Source organism: Mesocricetus auratus, unplaced genomic scaffold (assembly GCF_017639785.1).
Source record: "Mesocricetus auratus isolate SY011 unplaced genomic scaffold, BCM_Maur_2.0 Super-Scaffold_100022, whole genome shotgun sequence".
Lineage (NCBI taxonomy): Eukaryota > Metazoa > Chordata > Mammalia > Rodentia > Cricetidae > Mesocricetus > Mesocricetus auratus.
The window spans coordinates 19,408,280-19,426,852 of record NW_024429203.1 but is presented as its reverse complement, the minus strand read 5'-3'; the positions used below and the strand labels follow the sequence as shown (position 1 = coordinate 19,426,852).

Genomic DNA, 18,573 nt, shown 5'->3' with positions numbered 1-18,573 from the left:
CAATGCTTTTCATGTGAACGTAAAAGGCTCTTTAAATGCAAAGTAAACGGCATTTCTAATACTCGCCCCCATATTAGAAACGCAAGGCACCAAGGCATGACAACTCGTTTATCTTGGACTCGCCCCCGTCCGCTTTTTTTTAAGCTACAGTGTGACTGGGTGTGGTGGCTCACACTTTAGTCAGCACGCAGGGAGTGGAGGATCTCAAGTTCTGCTAGCCAGGTTGGAATATGAGACCGCCAGTCAATTTGTAGTAATAAGCTTAAAGATGAAGAGCCTGAGTCTGTTTCCCAAGTGTACTTCTCGGGAGGTCGGGTGGGGGTGGTGAGCGCCTGCGACCCTGGCTCCCTCAGAGGCTGAAACGGGAAGAAAGCTCAGGCCTGCCTGGAGTGGAAAAGGCTAGCCTGAGCAACTTACTGAAACCCTGTCTCAAAATAAGAGAGAAAAGCGAGGCCGCATAGGAAGAAAGGGAATCCTGAGGGCGGGAGAGAGGGGAGAAGAAGAAGCCCCTCCCCACCCAGGAATCCAGATGAAGCCTTTGTGCCTGTGGAAAAACAAGAATTCCAGCTAAATCAACACCTGCTTAATGCCCTCCGTTTCCAGGAATCTCCCTAGGAGCCCCATTCACGGGGGAGGGGGAGGGGGAGACGACTTTTACTAAGCCCCTGGTGCAATCCTAGTGGCTCCAGTCTTCCCCTTATCAGATGACAATTCCAGCCAAGGCAGCTCTGGAGCCAACCTGTAATCTCAGTTATCAAGAGGGGGGGGCAGGGAGTTACAAATGCTGCTGGAGCCAACCTGTAATCTCAGTTATCAAGAGGGGGGGGCAGGGAGTTACAAATGCTGCTGGAGCCAACCTATAATCTCAGTTATCAAGAGGGGGGGGCAGGGAGTTACAGATGCTGCTGGAGCCAACCTGTAATCTCAGTTATCAAGAGAGGGGGGCGGGCAGGGAGTTACAGATGCTGCTGCCTCAGCCTTGCCAAAGCAGCTTCCCTCAGGAGGCAATGGTGGTTAATGCAGAGACTCGAGGCTGGTCAAACTGCTAAGAACAAGCAACGGTTGGCCTGCTGGGGTTAAAGGCATGCACCACCCCTTGGGTGCTCACTCTTAAAGGGACCTCATAACACCTCCTCCAAGACTCAGGAAACCTTCGGGAAGATGGGGTAGAAGGAAGTAAGAGCAGGATGGGGCAGAGGACCATGAAATGCTTCCGGGCATGACATGGCTGGTGCACTCATGATGTCAGTGGCTGCCGTTACCTGCATAGGGTCTGCACAAGCCTGATCCTCTGAACAGTCAGTCATAGATGGGGGAGGGGCTCAAGGGCCCTGCCTCACCCAGGGAGCAAATGGTTTGAATGTTGCTGGTAGAGAGGAAGTCTTCAGTGGGCAACCGCTGGTGAATAAGCTATGCTCCAATGGATAACACCACACTTTGTCCACAAAGGCAGCCTTGATTAAGTTCAGTGGATCCCAAAGTAAAAACAAAAGACATAAAAGTGGGATGGGGATCTTTTGTTTTGGAGACAGAGTTGCACTGTGAGACAGTTGGCTATCCTGGAACTCACTCTGTAGACCAAGCTGGCCTCGAACTCACAGAGATCCACCTGCCTCTGCCTCCTGAGTGCTGGGAATAAAGGCGTGCACCACCACTGCCCAGCATGGTTAAATGATTAAACTGGCAAACCACAAGCTTAGATTTTTGAATTTCTTTCATCTAAAATGTGTTTATTGGGCTTGCTTCCCCGTCATCTTGACTTGGATCCTTTTAGCTCTGCTTCCTCCACTGAGAATGTCCTTCTGTAAGCTTTGTCTTTCCTCCTGAAGCCTGCTGAGGCCAGCAGAGCAGCCAGCACACAAGACCACGGTTTGTGCTTTTGTGTGGCTGAAGACCATGGAGATTCCCTGGCACCCCAGGCAGGAAAGGGCTCTGCACCAGGCCCTGTTTCTTGTGTTCCCTCTTCTCTTCTGGAGAGGAATGAAGTAAGTCCTTTATGAAGAGCATGTTTTCCTGGAATCAGGAATTTAACTCAGTCTGGCAGGAGTATCTGTCTTTCTAAAACATTTTGTTCTCCACTACCTAAAATCCCAGCATTGATAGCAAAGGCAAACAAATCACATTTAAATGAAGATTGAACTGTGTAGCTTTCAGAGCCTCTCAGAATCCTGGAGTCTATGAGATGTTAGCCCCTGGAATGCCTTAACAGTGTGGCACACACAGTCTTGCTTTGGAGAGCAGTGTTTGGGAGCATCGACTTTGGAGGTACATCAGAATTGAAATTCCAGGCACTTTCTGGTATGGCGACAGAGATAATTTCAGCTCCCCTCTCTCTGTTCACAGTCTTACCATGTTGGCTTGGTACTTAGTATGTAGCCCATGGTGGTCTCAAACTCAGCAATCCTCCTGTCTTGGCCTCCTGAGTTCTGTGATTACAAACCTTCTGTTTCTCTTCCTACAGTGCAAAGCCTTCAGAGCTTTGGAGGCTAAATAAAATGGATAGAACTTTATTTCTTTTATTTTAATGGCATAAAAAAAGAATCACATAGTGTGGGAGCTTCTAAGTAAACATTTTCTTAACACAGAGTCTCCCTATTTAGCTGGCCTGGAACTACATGTAGTCCCAGATGGCCTAGACCTCACAAACATGCATGTGGTTCCATCTCCCTGAACTGGAATTAAACAAATGCATGCCTTGGGACCTAGTTTAAAGTGTGTACTTCTAGGGCCGGGAGCTGTGGCACACGCCTTTAATACACCAGTACTTGGGCGGAGACAGGTGGATCTCTTTGATGCCAGCCTGGCCTACAAAGTAAATTCTAGGCTAGCCAAGGCTACATTGAGATTCTGTTTTAATACAAACAAACAAGACCCCAAATAAGAAGGTTTAAAGATTATTCAGCTAGCTGGGTGGTGGTGGCTCACACCTTTAACCCCAGTACTTGGGAAGAGACAGGTGGATCTGTGTGAGTTCTAGGCCTGGGCAGCTAGAGTTGTTACACAGAGAAACCTTGTCTGGAAAAAACAACAGCAACAGCAAAGATTGTTCCTCTGGGTATGGTCCTGTATGCAGTCCCCAAACTGGGGAGGCAGAGGCAAGAAGCTTGCTGTGAGCCTGAGGCCAACCTAGAATTGAGGCTCTCAATCTTGCCTCAGGGGAGAAAAAGAAAAAGAGAAGAGAGGAGGAAAGGAGGGCAGGAGGGAGAAGAGGGAAGAAAGGAGAAAGGAAGGAAGGAAAGAGAGAGAGACAGACAGATAACCAATTGGTGCCTTTAATCCCAGCACTCGTGAGGCAGAGGCAGGCAGATATCTGTGAGTTCAAGACCAGCCTGGTGTACAAGAGCTATTTCCAGGACAGCCTCCAAAGTCACAGAGAAACCCTATCTCAAAACACACACACACACACACACACACACACACACACACACACACACACACACACACACACCCGAAGGAAGGAAGAGAGAAAATGATTATTCAGGATCAAAGAATGGTGAACTTACATGCAGATTCCATCAAAAATAGCCCCTCTTGGAACCAGTGGCATGACTGAAAACTCCAGTGTGTGGCCTAATTGCCCAAGACTTAAATGTGTTTACTGCATTCCTTTAGGAAAATTGAAACCAGAATGATCCAAACTGATATTAGTATTTTGCTTTTTTTAACTGTAGCAAAGTATAAATTACTTCACTTAAACATGAAGACATACTTGTGAGTCATCCTAACATTTTCTCTCATTACACTACACAGGAGAAATTAAGGAAAACAAATATTTATCCACACTGAACACTAAAACCGGCCTGCTGTATAACTGTAGAGTTCTGCTCGTAACTCCTACCACAGGTTCTGTGTGTGGGGCAAGAACCCAGTACACACTGTGTCAACTTATGTGACTCAAATGTCAACTATTTTGCACAGACTTTGTTGTCTTGTTTTCGCTTTGAAACAAGATCTCACTAGGTAGCTTTGGCTGGCCTGGAACTCCTTCTGTAGACCAGACTGACATCATCAGCTCACAGGTCACAGCTGCCTCTGCCTCTTGAGTGCTGGGATTAAAGCTGCAGGATACCACCCCATGTGCAGCTTGTTTTAGGCAACCAAAATTTCGCATGATATGTATGTAGGTAGACATCAGGACAGCTTTGTGGATGGAGTACAATCTACACACACACACACACACACACACACACACACACTCTCTCTCTCTCTCTCTCTCTCTCTCTCTCTCTCTCTCTCTCTCTCTCTCTCTCTCTCTCTAGAGTGTCTGTCTCACTATGTAGCCTTGGCTGGCCTGAAATTCATTATGTAGAGCAGGCTAACTTCTCTCTTTCTATCTTTGAGTTCCAAAGATTGAACTCAGGCTGGCTTATTTTTTGGTTTTTGGAGACAGGGTTTCTCTGTGTAACCTTGACTGTCCTGGAACTCACTCTGTAAACCTTGAACTTACAGAGGTGTGCACCATGACCACAAGGCCCTGAACTCAGGTGTTAAGCTTGCACGGCAAGCTCTTTTACCCAAGGAGCCACCTTGCCTACTCAAGTTTATCCATACTATCTCATTTTTAATGAAATTTTATTAATTATTTATTTATTTGTTTGGTTTTTCAAGACAGGGTTTCTCTGTATTGTTTTGGAGGCTGTCCTGGAACTAGCTCTGTGTTATTTAATTTTAATGTGCATTGGTGTTTTGTCTTGGGTGTCAAGTCCCCTGGAACTGGAATTACAGACATTGTGAGCTGCCGTGTGGGTGCTGGGAATTGAACAAGGGTCCTGTGGAAGAGCAGTCAGCGCTCTTAACCACTGAGCCACCTTTCCAACCCTCATAATATCTCACTTTAAAAATATTTTTGAAGCCGGTTGATGGTGGCGCACACCTTTAATCCCAGCACTGGGGAGGCAGAGGCAGGCGGATCTCGGTGAGTTCGTGACCAGCCTGGTCTACAAGAGTTAGTTCCAGGACAGCCTCCAAAGCCACAGAGAAACCCTGTCTTGAAACACACACACACACACACACACACACACACACACACACACACACACACACACACACACACAAGAAGGAAGGAAGGAAGGAAGGAAATGATTATTCAGGATCAAAGAATGGTGAACTTACATGCAAATTTCATCAAAAATAGCCCCTCTTGGAACCAGTGGCATGACTGAAAACTGCAGTATGTGGTTTTTTTGTTTGTTTGTTTTGAGACAGAGTCTTATGTTGCTCAGGTTGGCCTCACTATGTAGCTGAGGATGAACTTGAACTCTAAGTGTTGGAATTAAAGGTAGAAGCTACCATGCCTGGCTTCAAATTCCATGCAAAACATCCTTGTTTAATCCTGTAGTGTGGAAAAGAGATGTTATTGCACGAACCATCTTCTCCATTAATTGTTGTTATTGTTACTATTATTGGGTTTTAGAGGTCTCACCATGAAGCACTGTTTGGTCTGGAACTTCCTATGTAGACTAGACTGGACTTAAATTCAGATAGAACAGCTTTCCAAGGTCTCCCAAGGGCTGGGGTTTTGTTGTTGTTTTTAATATAAATTGAAATTGTTGTCAAAGGTGGTTAGTGGTTAAACTGATTGTAAAAATGTTTCTGGTTTCTCTATCCAGGAATGGTGACAAAAATGAGATATAAATAGGGAGAGTTGATAATGCATGTCAGTGGTAGAGCCTTTGCCTAGTTTTGTTAAGCCATGGGTTTCAATTCTGACTGGCGGGCACACACAGGAGCAACAGAGAGGAAAATTAGCCTTAAATAGTTATAAACACAATTCTTAGATGAGTACTTTGTTTTATTATGTTTTGAGACAGGGACTTATTGTATAGCCTATGCTGACTGAACTCAATTTTTTTTTTAGCTTTATTTATTTATTTATTTATTTTAGAGGTAGGCTCTATGCAGCTTTGTAGCTACATACAGCTTTACTTTGTAGCTTTGGCTGGCCTGGAGCTTGCTATAGGGACCAGGCTTGCCTTGAGCTTGTAGGGATCAGTTTGCCTCAGCCTTTCAAGTACTGGGATTAAAGATGTGTGCTGCCATGTCCAGCTCTATTTTTATTTGTATGGGCTCTGTCTGTATGTATATTTGTGTAGCACACTAACAGTGCCTAAGAAGGCCAGAAGAGGGTTTCAGATCTCCTGGAACTAAAATGACAGAGAGTTGTGAGCCAGCCACCTTGTGGGTGCCAGGAATCAAACCTGTATCCTCTGGAAGAACAACCAGTGTTCCTAACTGCTGAACCATCTCTCCAGAATCAGAACACACTATGTAGTTCAGGCTGGCCTCAAACTCTCAGTGGTTCACTTACCATCAACTTTCCAAGTGATGAGATTATGGGTATATGTTACCACACTCAGCTGTGAACATAATGGCTTCTAATTTTGGAGTCCCTCAAATGTTTGAGGTCTATAAACATTTTTAATAAAATTAATATTATTATTGTCAACTGAATTTCAATGTGTTCAAAGATACTGTATGCTCAGCATTCTCTGAAAATGGTATGCATTATTTCATCTACCCCCATGATTACTTTATACTGCATGAATGATCTTCATTGTGTGGAGTGAAGAGAGTAGGGATGAGAGAAGGAAGACAGAATTCACAGTTTGGGGTAAAGTTATAGGATTTTAGGGATAAGAGCCGCTAGTCAAGACGTATCAGTTCTGATGGAACACAGTGGTGTATTGGCTGGGTACCCTGTATTATTATTTTGTTTGTTTTTTGTTTTTCAAGACAGGGTTTCCCTTTATTGTTTTGGAGGCTGTCCTGGAACATGTTCTGTAGACGAGACTGGCCTCGAACTTACAGAGATCCGCCTGCCTCTGCCTCCCAGTGCTGGGATTAAAGGTGTGTGCCACCAATGCCCGGATGTATTATTATTCTTGAGATGAGCCCTAGCTATATTGCTCAGGTTGTTACTTGTAATCCTCCTGCCTCAGTCTCCTGAGTGCTGGGATTCCATGTCTGCTACCACACTGACATACTGTGTTTAAATTTGAGCTATGTGACTGACTTAAACTCTCTGTGCTTTTGTTTTCTTATTTATTTTTATTTTGTTTTTCCAGACAGGGTTTTTCTGTACAGTCTGACCTGTCCTAGAATTCATTCTGAAGATCAGGTTGACCTTAAACTCACAGAAAGCTGTCTGCCTCTGCCTCCTGAAAGCTGGGATTTGAGGCCTGTTTCAACATCTCTCAGCCTTTCTATATGTTTTTTTTATTTACTTTTATGTGTATCTGTGTGTATTTGCATGAGTGTATATGTACAGTATACATGCAGAAACCTGAGGAGGTCAGAAAAGGGCATTGGATCCCCTAGAACTGGAGTTACAGACAATTGTGAGCCGCCACGAGAGTGAGTGCTGGGAACCCCAAACTCCAGTCCTCTGCCAAAGCAGCAGTGCTTTTAACTGCCGAGACCTCTTTCCAACACCTAGTTTTCTTATTTTTAAAACAAGAATCCACCGGTTGGTGATGGTGCATGACTTTAATCCCAGCACTTGGGAGGCAGAGACAGATGCATCTCTATGAACTTAAGGGCAGCCTTAAATTCACTACAGAGTAAGTTTCAGGGCAGCCAGTGTGGTTACACAGAGAAACCCTGTTTCAAAAAAAAAAAAAAAACAAAATAAAATAGTAAATAAATAATTAAAATGAGAATGCAAACATCTTTCTATAGAGTTAATATGAGAATGAAGTTGAGATAAAATATATAATATATTTAGAGGTTTGGGGTCAGGGAAGGGAAGAGCTAACTATAGTGAAATTTGCTTGTAATGTCAGTACTCTAGGAGGTAGTGACAGGAGGGTCAAGACCTTAGGGCTATCCTTGGTTAGAAGTATTTAGCCAGCCTGGGCTACAGAAGACCCTGACTTTAAAGAAATAGTGCCTGATACATGATGTTTCAGTAAGTGATAGCTACTTCTGTTGTTCTCTTTCTGAAACAGGGTTCATGTATGCCAGTCTGGGTGAACTTGAAATCCTGCCTCCAGTGGAGTGGTAAGATTGCAGGGATGTACCACCAGTCTGTGAAGTTGTTTCCAGATGTCTGTGACTCTCAGGGCTTACTGCTCTTTTTCACATCCCTTAGTTGGTACTTAGTCTTGGCACAAAATACTTGCTTCACAATTATTATTTGTTGATTTTGACAAAGTCCTTAAGAGCCTCTTGCCTTAAGAGGAAAAAAGTACTTCATATACTGATGAACCTGCCTGTTTTAACTCCTTGCTTGCGTTAATCAATTTGGCCATGATGATTTGGGTCAGTGGTCTTTCACCTGGAATCTTTGGGGTTAACAATAACCTTGTGACTAGATCATATTTGGCCTGAGTTCTGTCCTTTTGGCAGCAAGGTATATAAACACATTTCCAGTGCAGGTTACATGAGCCCCAGCCTCTCCTACAGTGCTGTCTTCCCTTATTTATTTTTTCATTGCTGATACAAATGGAATTACAATCAATAACTGCTTTTGTGACGCGTACTGTCCCATTTACAAGGCAACAAAGCAGATTGACACATAAACAGCTTAACACCAGAAATGAAGCAAACTATAAATACCTTTTGGAATAGAATTCTGAAATGCTTTGCATACAACATAACAACAAAAACGCTAATTTTACTATTTTACAGATTTATGTTTGGCTTATATATTTTATTGAAATGATTACTCTTTGAATGTCCACATTCTTCCATCTGCATTTTCTTCTTATAAATTTTTTTTGGCTTCTGTCCATCAGTTTTTTTGTTTGTAGTTTTTTTTCTTTTCTGTTTGTTTCACATTAAGAATTCAGTCAGCTTGGTTTACAGTGTCAGTGGAATAAGGTTTGGAGCCAGGTGTGGCTCTCACTTATCTTCAGCCCACACTCTGTCTTATTGAAACCTGAATGCCTGATTCAAAGGGAAGGGACACTGCCATTGCTAAGACTTCAATGCCTTATCTCTCAGAATTTCTCAGCTCCTAGTACAACCTGTTTTGTGTATATATTGTAGTTTTCCACTGGGAATGAATTTCAAAGGACTTTGGTTATTCAATGGCATTAGTCTCCCATAACACATTTAAATAATTGGGATTTCCTTTTCAGACAAAGGGGTCTGATTCCTGCTCTGAAAGCATGGACAGGAAACCTGATGCTCAAAGCCAGGAAACAGTGAGAAAATTGCTAGTAACAACCCAGCTGCAGCCTTCATTGTAAGCTTGTTTGGCTCAGGGACTCCAAGAAGGAGAATTCTCAGAATTACATAGCAGAAGAGACATGTTGCCTGGATACCATCCTCCAGGAAGAATAGAAATGTAGTCAGAGTAAAGGGCTTAAAAAATCTTACAACGAAATAAGCGTTAGTATAAGAAGCATTTCAGATATGCCCATTTTCTCAAATGAACAGGCATTCGTTTTATTCTCCCAATGTCTCTTATTTCTACCTCTTTCAAAGAAGACAAAACTCAGGTTAGGATCGTCACTTTAGCATGCATGAAGCCCACCCAAATGAACCTGGACAACTTAATGCAAGCATCATTTCCCAGGCACTTTAGAAGGAAATATATGTATATTCTGTGAGGATACTCTTATGCCAGCTAAAGGTAGGGCTAAAAAGCCAGAGAAATGGGGCAATATTGAACATCACCCTTTCCCCTGCCAGCATCTGAGGGCCACTCCAGAGACTGCTTAATCACGATAGCTGCTGCTTCCTCCAGCCTTTGCCCTGGTCAACAAAAGGAAATGCTCTGCTCCACCCACCGTGACCTGGTGACTTTTCCTTGTGCCTTGAAGGGCTAATTCAGGCTTAGCAGAGATGCTGAAGGTACCCTACTTGTCAAAATTGTTTAAAAGGCAAGTTACTTAGCGGGGACTGGCTGCTTTTTGTTTTTTCTTTTTAAATTTCTTGGGCACCATTCTTCTCCCATGTATGAGTTGTTCGGATAGTTTTGCTGGTGAATTCTTTCTCCTAACTTTTCCAAATGCCAACAACAAAAAAAGACATTAGCTGAACCCTCTCTCTCCGCCCCCTTGTTTCTCTCACCACCTGCTCGCTAATGGTGGTTTGTTCCTCCCAACCCACAACTATGCTTTTCTGGGAGGCTTAGACTGAGAAGAAAGACTTTGTGGTTCTTTTGGGTTCAGCCTCTCAGTAGGGGGTTATGGGGCATGGATTGGATTTTCAATGCCTTTAGGAAATGACCTCTGGAAATTTAAGGTCTAGAATCAGCAAAGGTCCCACATTCACATTCTTCTGAAATGAAAGGAACAGGAATCTCCACATATTTGGGCCAGTATTAAATGTCCTTTGACCTACTGAGGGAAGGGCTAATTTCCCTCTCTATTCCAGTCAGTCTTGAAATTCTGGTTTCACGTGTTCTACGAAAGAGGAGCAGGTGATCTTCCAACTTCCTTAAGAGACTTTCTCTAGAGGATTCTTTCCCAAGGGACATTCATTAAGTGACATGTAGTAAATACTTGTTTCTTCTAGAAACATCCAGAAGAGCAGTCTTTGGGGTGTCAGATTTGAGTAATGACCCACAACTGCCTAGGATATATATTTGACATCTGTTAGCAATCCTCTCAACATCAAAATGCAAAGTTCTTCACAGAATCATGCCCCATCTTGGTTGGACTCTCTTCTTAGTTATTATTTTAGGGTTCCATAGAAATAGGAAGGTTGTAAATAAGGAAAGTGAAACTTAATCATTTTTCTGTTTCCCACTATTTCAAATCCTCCCCAAATTAATGTTCAAACCTCATGATCCATGAAGTCAAGTCAATGTAGAAAAGCATCGTGTTTCCTCTTTTTTTTTTTTAATGTGAGTTTTTAGAAGCAGTTGTCCAGTACATGTTGCAGAGAGGTGTAATATAAGGCTGTGGGTTTCTGTTTTGACTATCTGAATAATCACGCTAATCCAATACATTTGCAGAAACGAATAGAAAATTGATCTATGAGATTCCCATTTCTTCTTGACTATGTGACTTGCAACATTCCTAGGTAAGATGTTTCAGGTGTATACAACCTCACCTCTCCCTTATTTTCACAAGTCCTGGGCAGCAAAATAGGTTTGGGCCCCTCCTTCCCTCCGCCTCTGCTCTGAAGGCACAATGAGGTGCCCTTTTAGAAATGACCAGCCCACATCCTTTGGTGTCCTGTAAGGAAGGTGCGCATCAGAACTGGTCTGTGCCATGTTGGCAGCTACTTAAGTGAGTTCTTATCTGACTGAGGGACTTGTGTGGCTGGTGAACGAGCTCAGGTGGCTAGGCTAAGATCCTGACTTCCGGAAAAGCGCAAGTCAAGTCCACTGTGATTCAGACAGTTTGGAAGGCTTTGCTCTGGCTGGGGATTGTGCTGAGTGTGGTTTCTGCTTTGGTCAGGGTCGTGTGGTGCACTTTCTTTGGTTCAGAACCTCTTGCTTCTGGTCCTATTAAGCTGTACGCCTGGGTGGCTAGCCCCTGCGGGGGCGCTGCTTCACTGGACAGTGTCCTCTGGCTTCTCGAGGCGCTATTCCCTGTGGAGCGGGTGGAGGAAGAGCCAGAGCGTGAGCTCCTGGAGCCGGAGGAAGAGGAGCTAGGCTTCACAAGGCGGGCTCTGGGGGCTTCTGCGTCTTCTCTGGAAGGGAAAAATGAACAGACAGCAAAGATAAACTGTAGTATTGCCACCGGTGTGATGACTCTCACTAAAGTTACTTCCTCATAAGATTTTTTTATTTTTCTTCAATAAATTCCTCAAGCCAAAAACCTCGGAAGGCAGCCAGTTAAGGGACTGAGCATTTCCTAGGTTTGTAAGACTTAATGCTCAGTTTAGGAAGATGTTGGTTGTGTGACAGCCAGAGGTCCAGCCAGTTGCACCAGAAGGATATGGCTCAACGTGAGATGGTCGGGATAGAACTGTCTTGATTTGTGGTCTATGTACTTAAACCCTTTCATGACCAGTAGGTTATACATCCTTTATTATATACCACCTTTAAGGGGGAATGAATCAGAAGTAAAGTTGAGAATTATGCTGGTTGCTTGTTAGCTTGAGTCAAGGTAGAGTCACCTGGAAAGAGGGGGCCTCAACTGAGAAATCGTCACTGTCTGCCTGGCCTTTTGGCAAGTCTGTAGGACATTTTCTGGATTGATGAGTGATGTCGGAGAGCACAGCTCACTGTGGGTGGGGCAGCCCTCCGTGGATGATGCTGGTTATGTAAGAAGACTCTAGATATCCCCTATGTAGAAGGAATTGGCAATAGGGTGGGAGGATGGGGGGGATGGTGGGGGGAGTGCGGGAGGAGGGGAGGGAGAGGGAACTGGGATTGACATGTAAAACAAGCTATTTAAAATAAAAAAAATATGAAAAAAAAGAAGGCAGCTGAGCAAGCTACAAGGAGCAAGCCAGTAAGCAGCCCCCTCCATCCCAGCCTCTGCGTCAGTTGCCACCCCCCGGGATCTCACCTCCAGTTGCTGCCCTGACTTCCCTTTGTACTGGACTGTAGCTATAAGGGGAAATAAACCCTTTTTTCCCCCACACTGCTGCTGTTGGTCGTGATGTTTATCATAGCAACAGAAAACAAGCCAGAACAAGGACAGTTTCTCAATACAGTGAGTCACACCTTCTATCCCTGGACTGTAATTTCCTACCTGCCAGAATAACCCTTTGAAGAGATCCACAGTGCGGAGGGAATGAGTGATATGTATATTGACTAGTTACTATGGAACTGACCTGAAAAGGGGGTTTGGAGAAGTAGGGAAGCTTACCGAATCTCATTAGGTCTCTCTTCCTCCTCATATCTCTCCTTGCTTTTCCTGCGGATTAGCAGCCATATCAAGAGGAAAATGAGCAGGGCTCCAGCCACTATGCCCGTCACTGCTCCTGCTACCATGCCGATACTTTGCACATCTGTTTTCTCAGAAGCACAGACAGAAGTGAAGTCAAACATAAGCTAGGAGATGCATGAACCCGCAAGACAGAAGCCCTGGACAGGACGGCCCCTAGCACCATGCTCCATGACCCTCACGTTACGTGCCTGTGCCTTTCCATATTCTTTTCCTTTATTTACTTTGAGACAGGGTTTCACAGTGTAGCCTTGGCTGACCTGGAAGCGGTTCTGTAGATGAGGCCGGCCTGGAACTCACAGAGAGTCACCTGCCTCTGCCTCCTGAGTGCAGCACTTTTCCATAATGGTGCTCACGGACTTTACACTCAACTGGCTCAGATTTTAGTGACGAAGTCTGGCTTGCTTTATATGATGAAATGGGTGGGAAAGTTAATGTGTCCTGTTTAAAAACATTTCAACCCTAGCTCTGCTCACACCCCTTTCTCTAACTTCCCTTTTCTACTGGTAAAATAAAATAGAATGTAACCTACAGCATACAGTTCTGAGTGAGATTACTTGTGGCTTCCAACCTCAGAATGCAAGGTAAATTTGATTTTCATGTTAGTAATATATATGGTCTCATTTGAATATGGAATTTGCTAAATATATATTAAGTGCCCACCTTAAGGCAGGCAGTTCTAGGTGCAATAAAGATCGATAAGAGTTTTTCTGTTGGTGAGTTTGCACTCAAGAAAGGGGAAAATAAACCAGGCGTTGGTGGCACATGCCTTTAATCCCAGCACTCGGGAGGCAGAGGCAGGTGGATCTCTGTGAGTTTGAGACCAGCCTGATCTACAGAGTGAGTTCCAGGACAGCCTCCAAAGCCACAGTGAAATCCTGTCTTGAAAAACCAAAAAAAGAAAGAAAAAAAGAAAGCACACTCTAGCAGTTCTAGTGAAAATGGAAGGTTTCAAGGAAAGGAAATGAAATAAGGATACCAGTTAGGATGCTTCTAACTGCAAACTAGAGATGATGGTGAGTGGGCTAGGCAGGACTTAATGGGTGTAGAAGCAGGTACAAGGGTACCACCTCAATTTGGAAAGTGTTGTCAACAGAAAGTGCTGTTTACCCTTGTCCTGCTTATCTTTATAAACTAAATGGCCTCTTACTATAAAAATTTGCCTTTTATCCCATTTCCTCCTGAGACAAAATCTTGGGTGACCTGGAATTCACTGTGTAAATTAGGCTGTCCTCATACTTACTGATATCCTCCTACCTCTGCTTCCCAAGTGCTAGGGAAGTTAATGGTGTGCACCAGTACACCTGGCAAAAAAAATTAGTTTGAAGAAATTGGACTTCAGATATCTCTAGGTTCTTCCTTGAAAGACTGGGGTTTATCCAATTTTATCATTACATTTTATTTATTCATTTTATATGCCTGTGTGCCTTTGTAAATGTATGCAGAGATCAGAGGACAACTGCACGAATCTCTCCTTCCATCATGTGTTCCAGGACAGCTTCCAAAGCTACACAGAGAAACCCTGTCTCAAAAAAACCAAACCATACCAATAGAAAAACAAACAAACAAAAAATATCTTGAGACTTAGAGGCCGAAAGAAGCAATGACTGGTCTATGTTTGGAACGCCAATTATAAGAACTCATATACCTAATATTCTATCACAGTATGCATTCAGAGTTTTTGTAGACTTCTCTGAAATGTGACTACATTATATTTTCTCTTTCCAAATCTAAGATTATAATAAAAGGTGCTGGAATTTATACTCTGGCCAAGAATATAAAAGTGCTTAAGGCTGGGAGGTGGTGGCACACGACTTTAGTCTCAGCACTTGGGAGGCAGAGACAGGTGGATCTCTGTGAGCTCAAGGCCAGCCTGGTCTACAGAGCTAGCTCCAGGACAGCTAGGTTACGCAGAGAAACTCTGTCAAAAAAAATACTTGGGTTCCCCCCTCCCCATTTATTTTTTATTTAAACAATTTTTTTTAATAATAGAGAACTCACTCTGTAGCCATGGTTGGCCTTGAACTCACAGAGATCCACCTGCCTCTGCCTCCTGAGTACTAGCATTAAGGGATGTGTCACCAACGTAATGCTAAAAATTGACTTTTGAGTCATTGTTTCATGTAGCCTAGACTGGCCTCAAATTCTTTATGTAAGAGAATGACATCGAACTCCTGATCTTTCTGCCTCCACTTCCCAAGTATTGAGATGACAGGCATATACTTCCAGGGCTGGCTAAAGAACCATTTTATTGCTGTTGTTGCAATACATGACCTTTTTGAGAACAGGTATTATTATTTGTGTGTGTGTGTGTGTGTGTGTGCTTCAGACAGGGCCTTGGTTTATAGCCCTGACTAACTCTGAGTCCAGGATCCTCCCAACTGCTGAGATTGTAGGTTCAAACTTCCATACCCTGCTGGTACTTATTAGTTATTTTATTTATTTATTTGCTTGTTTGTTGTTTATTTATTTATTTTCGCTGACATGATAGCTTCAGATAAAAAGGTGGACCTTCACACAGGAGGCAGAAGCAGTTGGATATCTTTGAGTTTGAGGACAGTCTCTTCTACAAGAGGGAATTACAGGACAGGTTTCAAAGCTACAGAGAAACCCTGTCTCGGACTCTCTCCTGTACACCCCACACCTCCCCACCCCCCCCACTCCCACCAAAAAAGGTGGACTTTCAATTGATATGACAGGCAGCTTGTAGTTTTTCTGTGAAGACCTTGTTAAATTTATAAGACGGATACTTGGAAGGACAGAACTCCAGTTCCTGACCCCTTGTAACACTGTGACAACTTACAGACCTCTGTGCAGCAGGAAGCGGGATTCCTACTCAGGTAAAACAGGTGACCCCAGAGATCACAGGCTGTGATTTTGTAGACCATTAACTATTTTGCTGCCTACCCCAGTGATCTTCAAATCTCCCAGTTAAAGTGTCTTTGTCCCTAATCTAAGGTTTCAAACCGCTCTTTGGACCAGTTTTAACATCTTAGCAGCTCCTTCTTTAACTAGTAAAGTAGTGTGTGTGTGGGGGGGGGGTACTGGGTGTGCACGTGCCACTATACCTCGTGTGCAGGCCACAGGACAACTAGAGGGAGTTGGTTCTTTCCACCATGTCAGTCCTGGCCACAGAACTCAGGCCATTAGGCTTGGTGCCAAGAGCCTTTATCTGCTGAACACTCTTGCTACCTCATGCTCACTTCCAGTAAATAAAATATACATAACACTTTGTTTCTACAGAATCACTGCACTTCTCAGTTCTCAAGTCTCTAGATCTCAAACTTTCACCAGCCAACAGCCACAGGGAGGCATTGTAGAGGGCTAGCCTCCAGCCTCCACGGCTTCTGATGTATGCAGCACAATGACGCACTGTGCACCCTCTCCTGAGGACAGAGTGACCCCTACTTCCTAGCTAGGCTACTCTTGGATTTCCAACTTACAAAAACTGAGACTCAAAAGTTTTAAGTCACTAAATTTAGGGTAATTTGTTCTGCAGAAATAGATACAAGTATTCAGGTTGTTTTTATTTTGTAGCTTGGTTTATGATGTCTTTTTTTCCCCACAGTGGTTGGCAATCCCCAAGATAAAAGTGCCATTGAAGATATGTTGGCAGGATGCCATTTTTATGGTCTATAAGCCTTAAAACTGATTAAGACTGTTGATTGCTTCTCTCTTTTGTCTGTCCTGGAACTTATTATGTAGACCAGGCTGGCCTCAGACTCACAGAAATCTGCCTGCCTCTGCCTCCCAAGTGTTGGGATTAAAGGAGTGCACCATCACATCTGACTCTCTCCTCTCCTTTCCTTTAAAAAAAATGTTATTATCACTGGGTGATGGTGGCACATGCCTGTAATTCCAGCACTGCAGAGGCAGAGGCAGAGGCAGAGAGGCAGAGAGGCAGAGAGGCAGAGAGGCAGAGAGGCAGAGAGGCAGAGAGGCAGAGAGGCAGAGAGGCAGAGAGGCAGAGGCAGAGGCAGAGGAGGCAGAAAAGGCAGAGGCAGAGGCAGAGGCAGATTTCTGTGAGTTCAAGGCCAGCCTGGTCTACAGATCGAGTTCCGGGACAGTCAAGGCTACACAGAGAACCCTGTCTCAAAAAACAACAACAACAAAAAAGAAAAAAAAGTTATTACCAGGTGGCCCAAGCTGGCATCAAATACACTGTCCTCCTGTCATAGCTTCCCTGGTGCTAGGATTACAGGATCCATCAAAACAAGTAACCTTACTTCCTTACTTTTTTGTTTTGATATTGGTTTTTTGAGATAGAGTCTAATGTAGCCCTGATTGGCCTTAAACTTCTTGCCTGTAGTGGGGGATGACCTTGACTTGAACTCCAGATTATCCTGTCCTCACCTTCTAGGGAATTGTGTGTGTGTGTGTGTGTGTGTGTGAGTGTGTGTGTGTGTGTGAGTGTGTGTATGTGTGTGTATGTGTGTGAGTGTGTGTGTATGTGTGTGTGTGTGTGAGTGTGTGTATGTGTGTGTGTTGTGATGTACAGGAGCATGGTACTGGCATCCAGCTGAGGGAGCTACCCATGCTATGCAAGTGCTAGTGCACTGAGCCAGATTCTCAGCTTCATAGTCCACAGACTGGCTAATTTACATTGGTAACCACACAACCAGTCAGAATCATGCTCTTCTGGAAATAGAGACTTTGACCTTGACCTTATTTTTACTCATGATTAAAACATTTTTATGCTAAGTTGCAATATAACAATAAACATTTTAAACAAAACAAACAAAAATCCCCTTTGGAAAGTTGGGGGTTAAGCTCTGTGGTAGAATGCTGCCTAGCATGCCCAAGGTGCTGAGTTTATCTCCATTCTAAAAGAAAGGCAACCCCAAGATACTCACACTGCACAGTTACTCGTACCATACAGCTCTCTTTTCCAGCCTCATTGCCTGCTGTGCACTGGTAGAGCCCAGAGGAGGCCATGGTGAGGTTCTGCAGCAGCACTCGGCCAGGGTTGTTGTAATCTGTACAAGCAGAAAGCACCATGGTCAGTCTCCTCCATGACATGCCTATGCTGTGTACTGTGGTGCATCATTGACCTATGATGTCAAATATTTAATGGGATGAAATGGCAGAAAAGATCCTGTTTTGAGACATGGGAAATTGGTAAATATTATTTTAAATTGTTGTGTATCCTCAAGAGTTATCAAGAATTGGGAACCAAGGGCCTGATGACTATGTGAGAGGCTGAAGCATGGGAATGTTTTTTTTTTATTTTATTTTGTTTTTTAAGACGGCGTCTCTGTGTAGCTTTGTAGACTAGGCTGGCCTTGAACTCACAGAGATCTACCTGCCTCTGCCTTCCGGGTGCTGGGAGCAAAGGCATGCCACCACTGCCCAACAGCCCATTCGTGGTATAACAGGCTACAGAGTGAGCAACTTGTGAACAACTTCCTGAGATTCTGGGGGCGGGATAGGGAGCATGTGCAAGGTCCTAGGCCCAATCCTCAGTGCAGAGCCAAGAGGAAAAAAAGATGGAGAACATTCAATGAATACTAAACTGGTTCATTTAGATAGAGTAGTTTATGAGGTCCACCCCCTTTCACTTTTATGACATTTGAAGAAAGAAGTAGGGTTTTGTTGTTGTTCAAGTTTACAGATAAAGAAATGAAATTCAAGCTGGGCGTTGGTGGCGCACGCCTTTAATCCCAGCACTCGGGAGGCAGAGGCAGGCGGATCTCTGTGAGTTCGAGGCCAGCCTGGTCTACAAAGTGAGTTCCAGGACAGCCACAGAGAAACCCTGTCTCGAAAAACCAAAAAAAAAAAA

General features: G+C 43.9%; 1 protein-coding gene across 1 annotated transcript in view; it reads right to left on the bottom strand.

Annotated features, from left to right (window-relative positions):
• Positions 1-8,398: 8,398 nt before the first annotated feature.
• The window catches only part of LOC101826251 (CXADR like membrane protein), a 104,853-nt gene continuing 94,678 nt past the window's right edge, over positions 8,399-18,573 (bottom strand). Inside the window, exons 5-7 of the mRNA XM_040729747.1 lie at positions 17,648-17,770; positions 12,717-12,858; positions 8,399-11,589 (exon numbers count right to left, since the gene is read on the bottom strand). Of these exons, the coding sequence (XP_040585681.1) occupies positions 11,289-11,589; positions 12,717-12,858; positions 17,648-17,770 (566 nt within the window). The 3' untranslated portion in view covers positions 8,399-11,288. The remainder of the gene's footprint in view (positions 11,590-12,716; positions 12,859-17,647; positions 17,771-18,573) is intronic.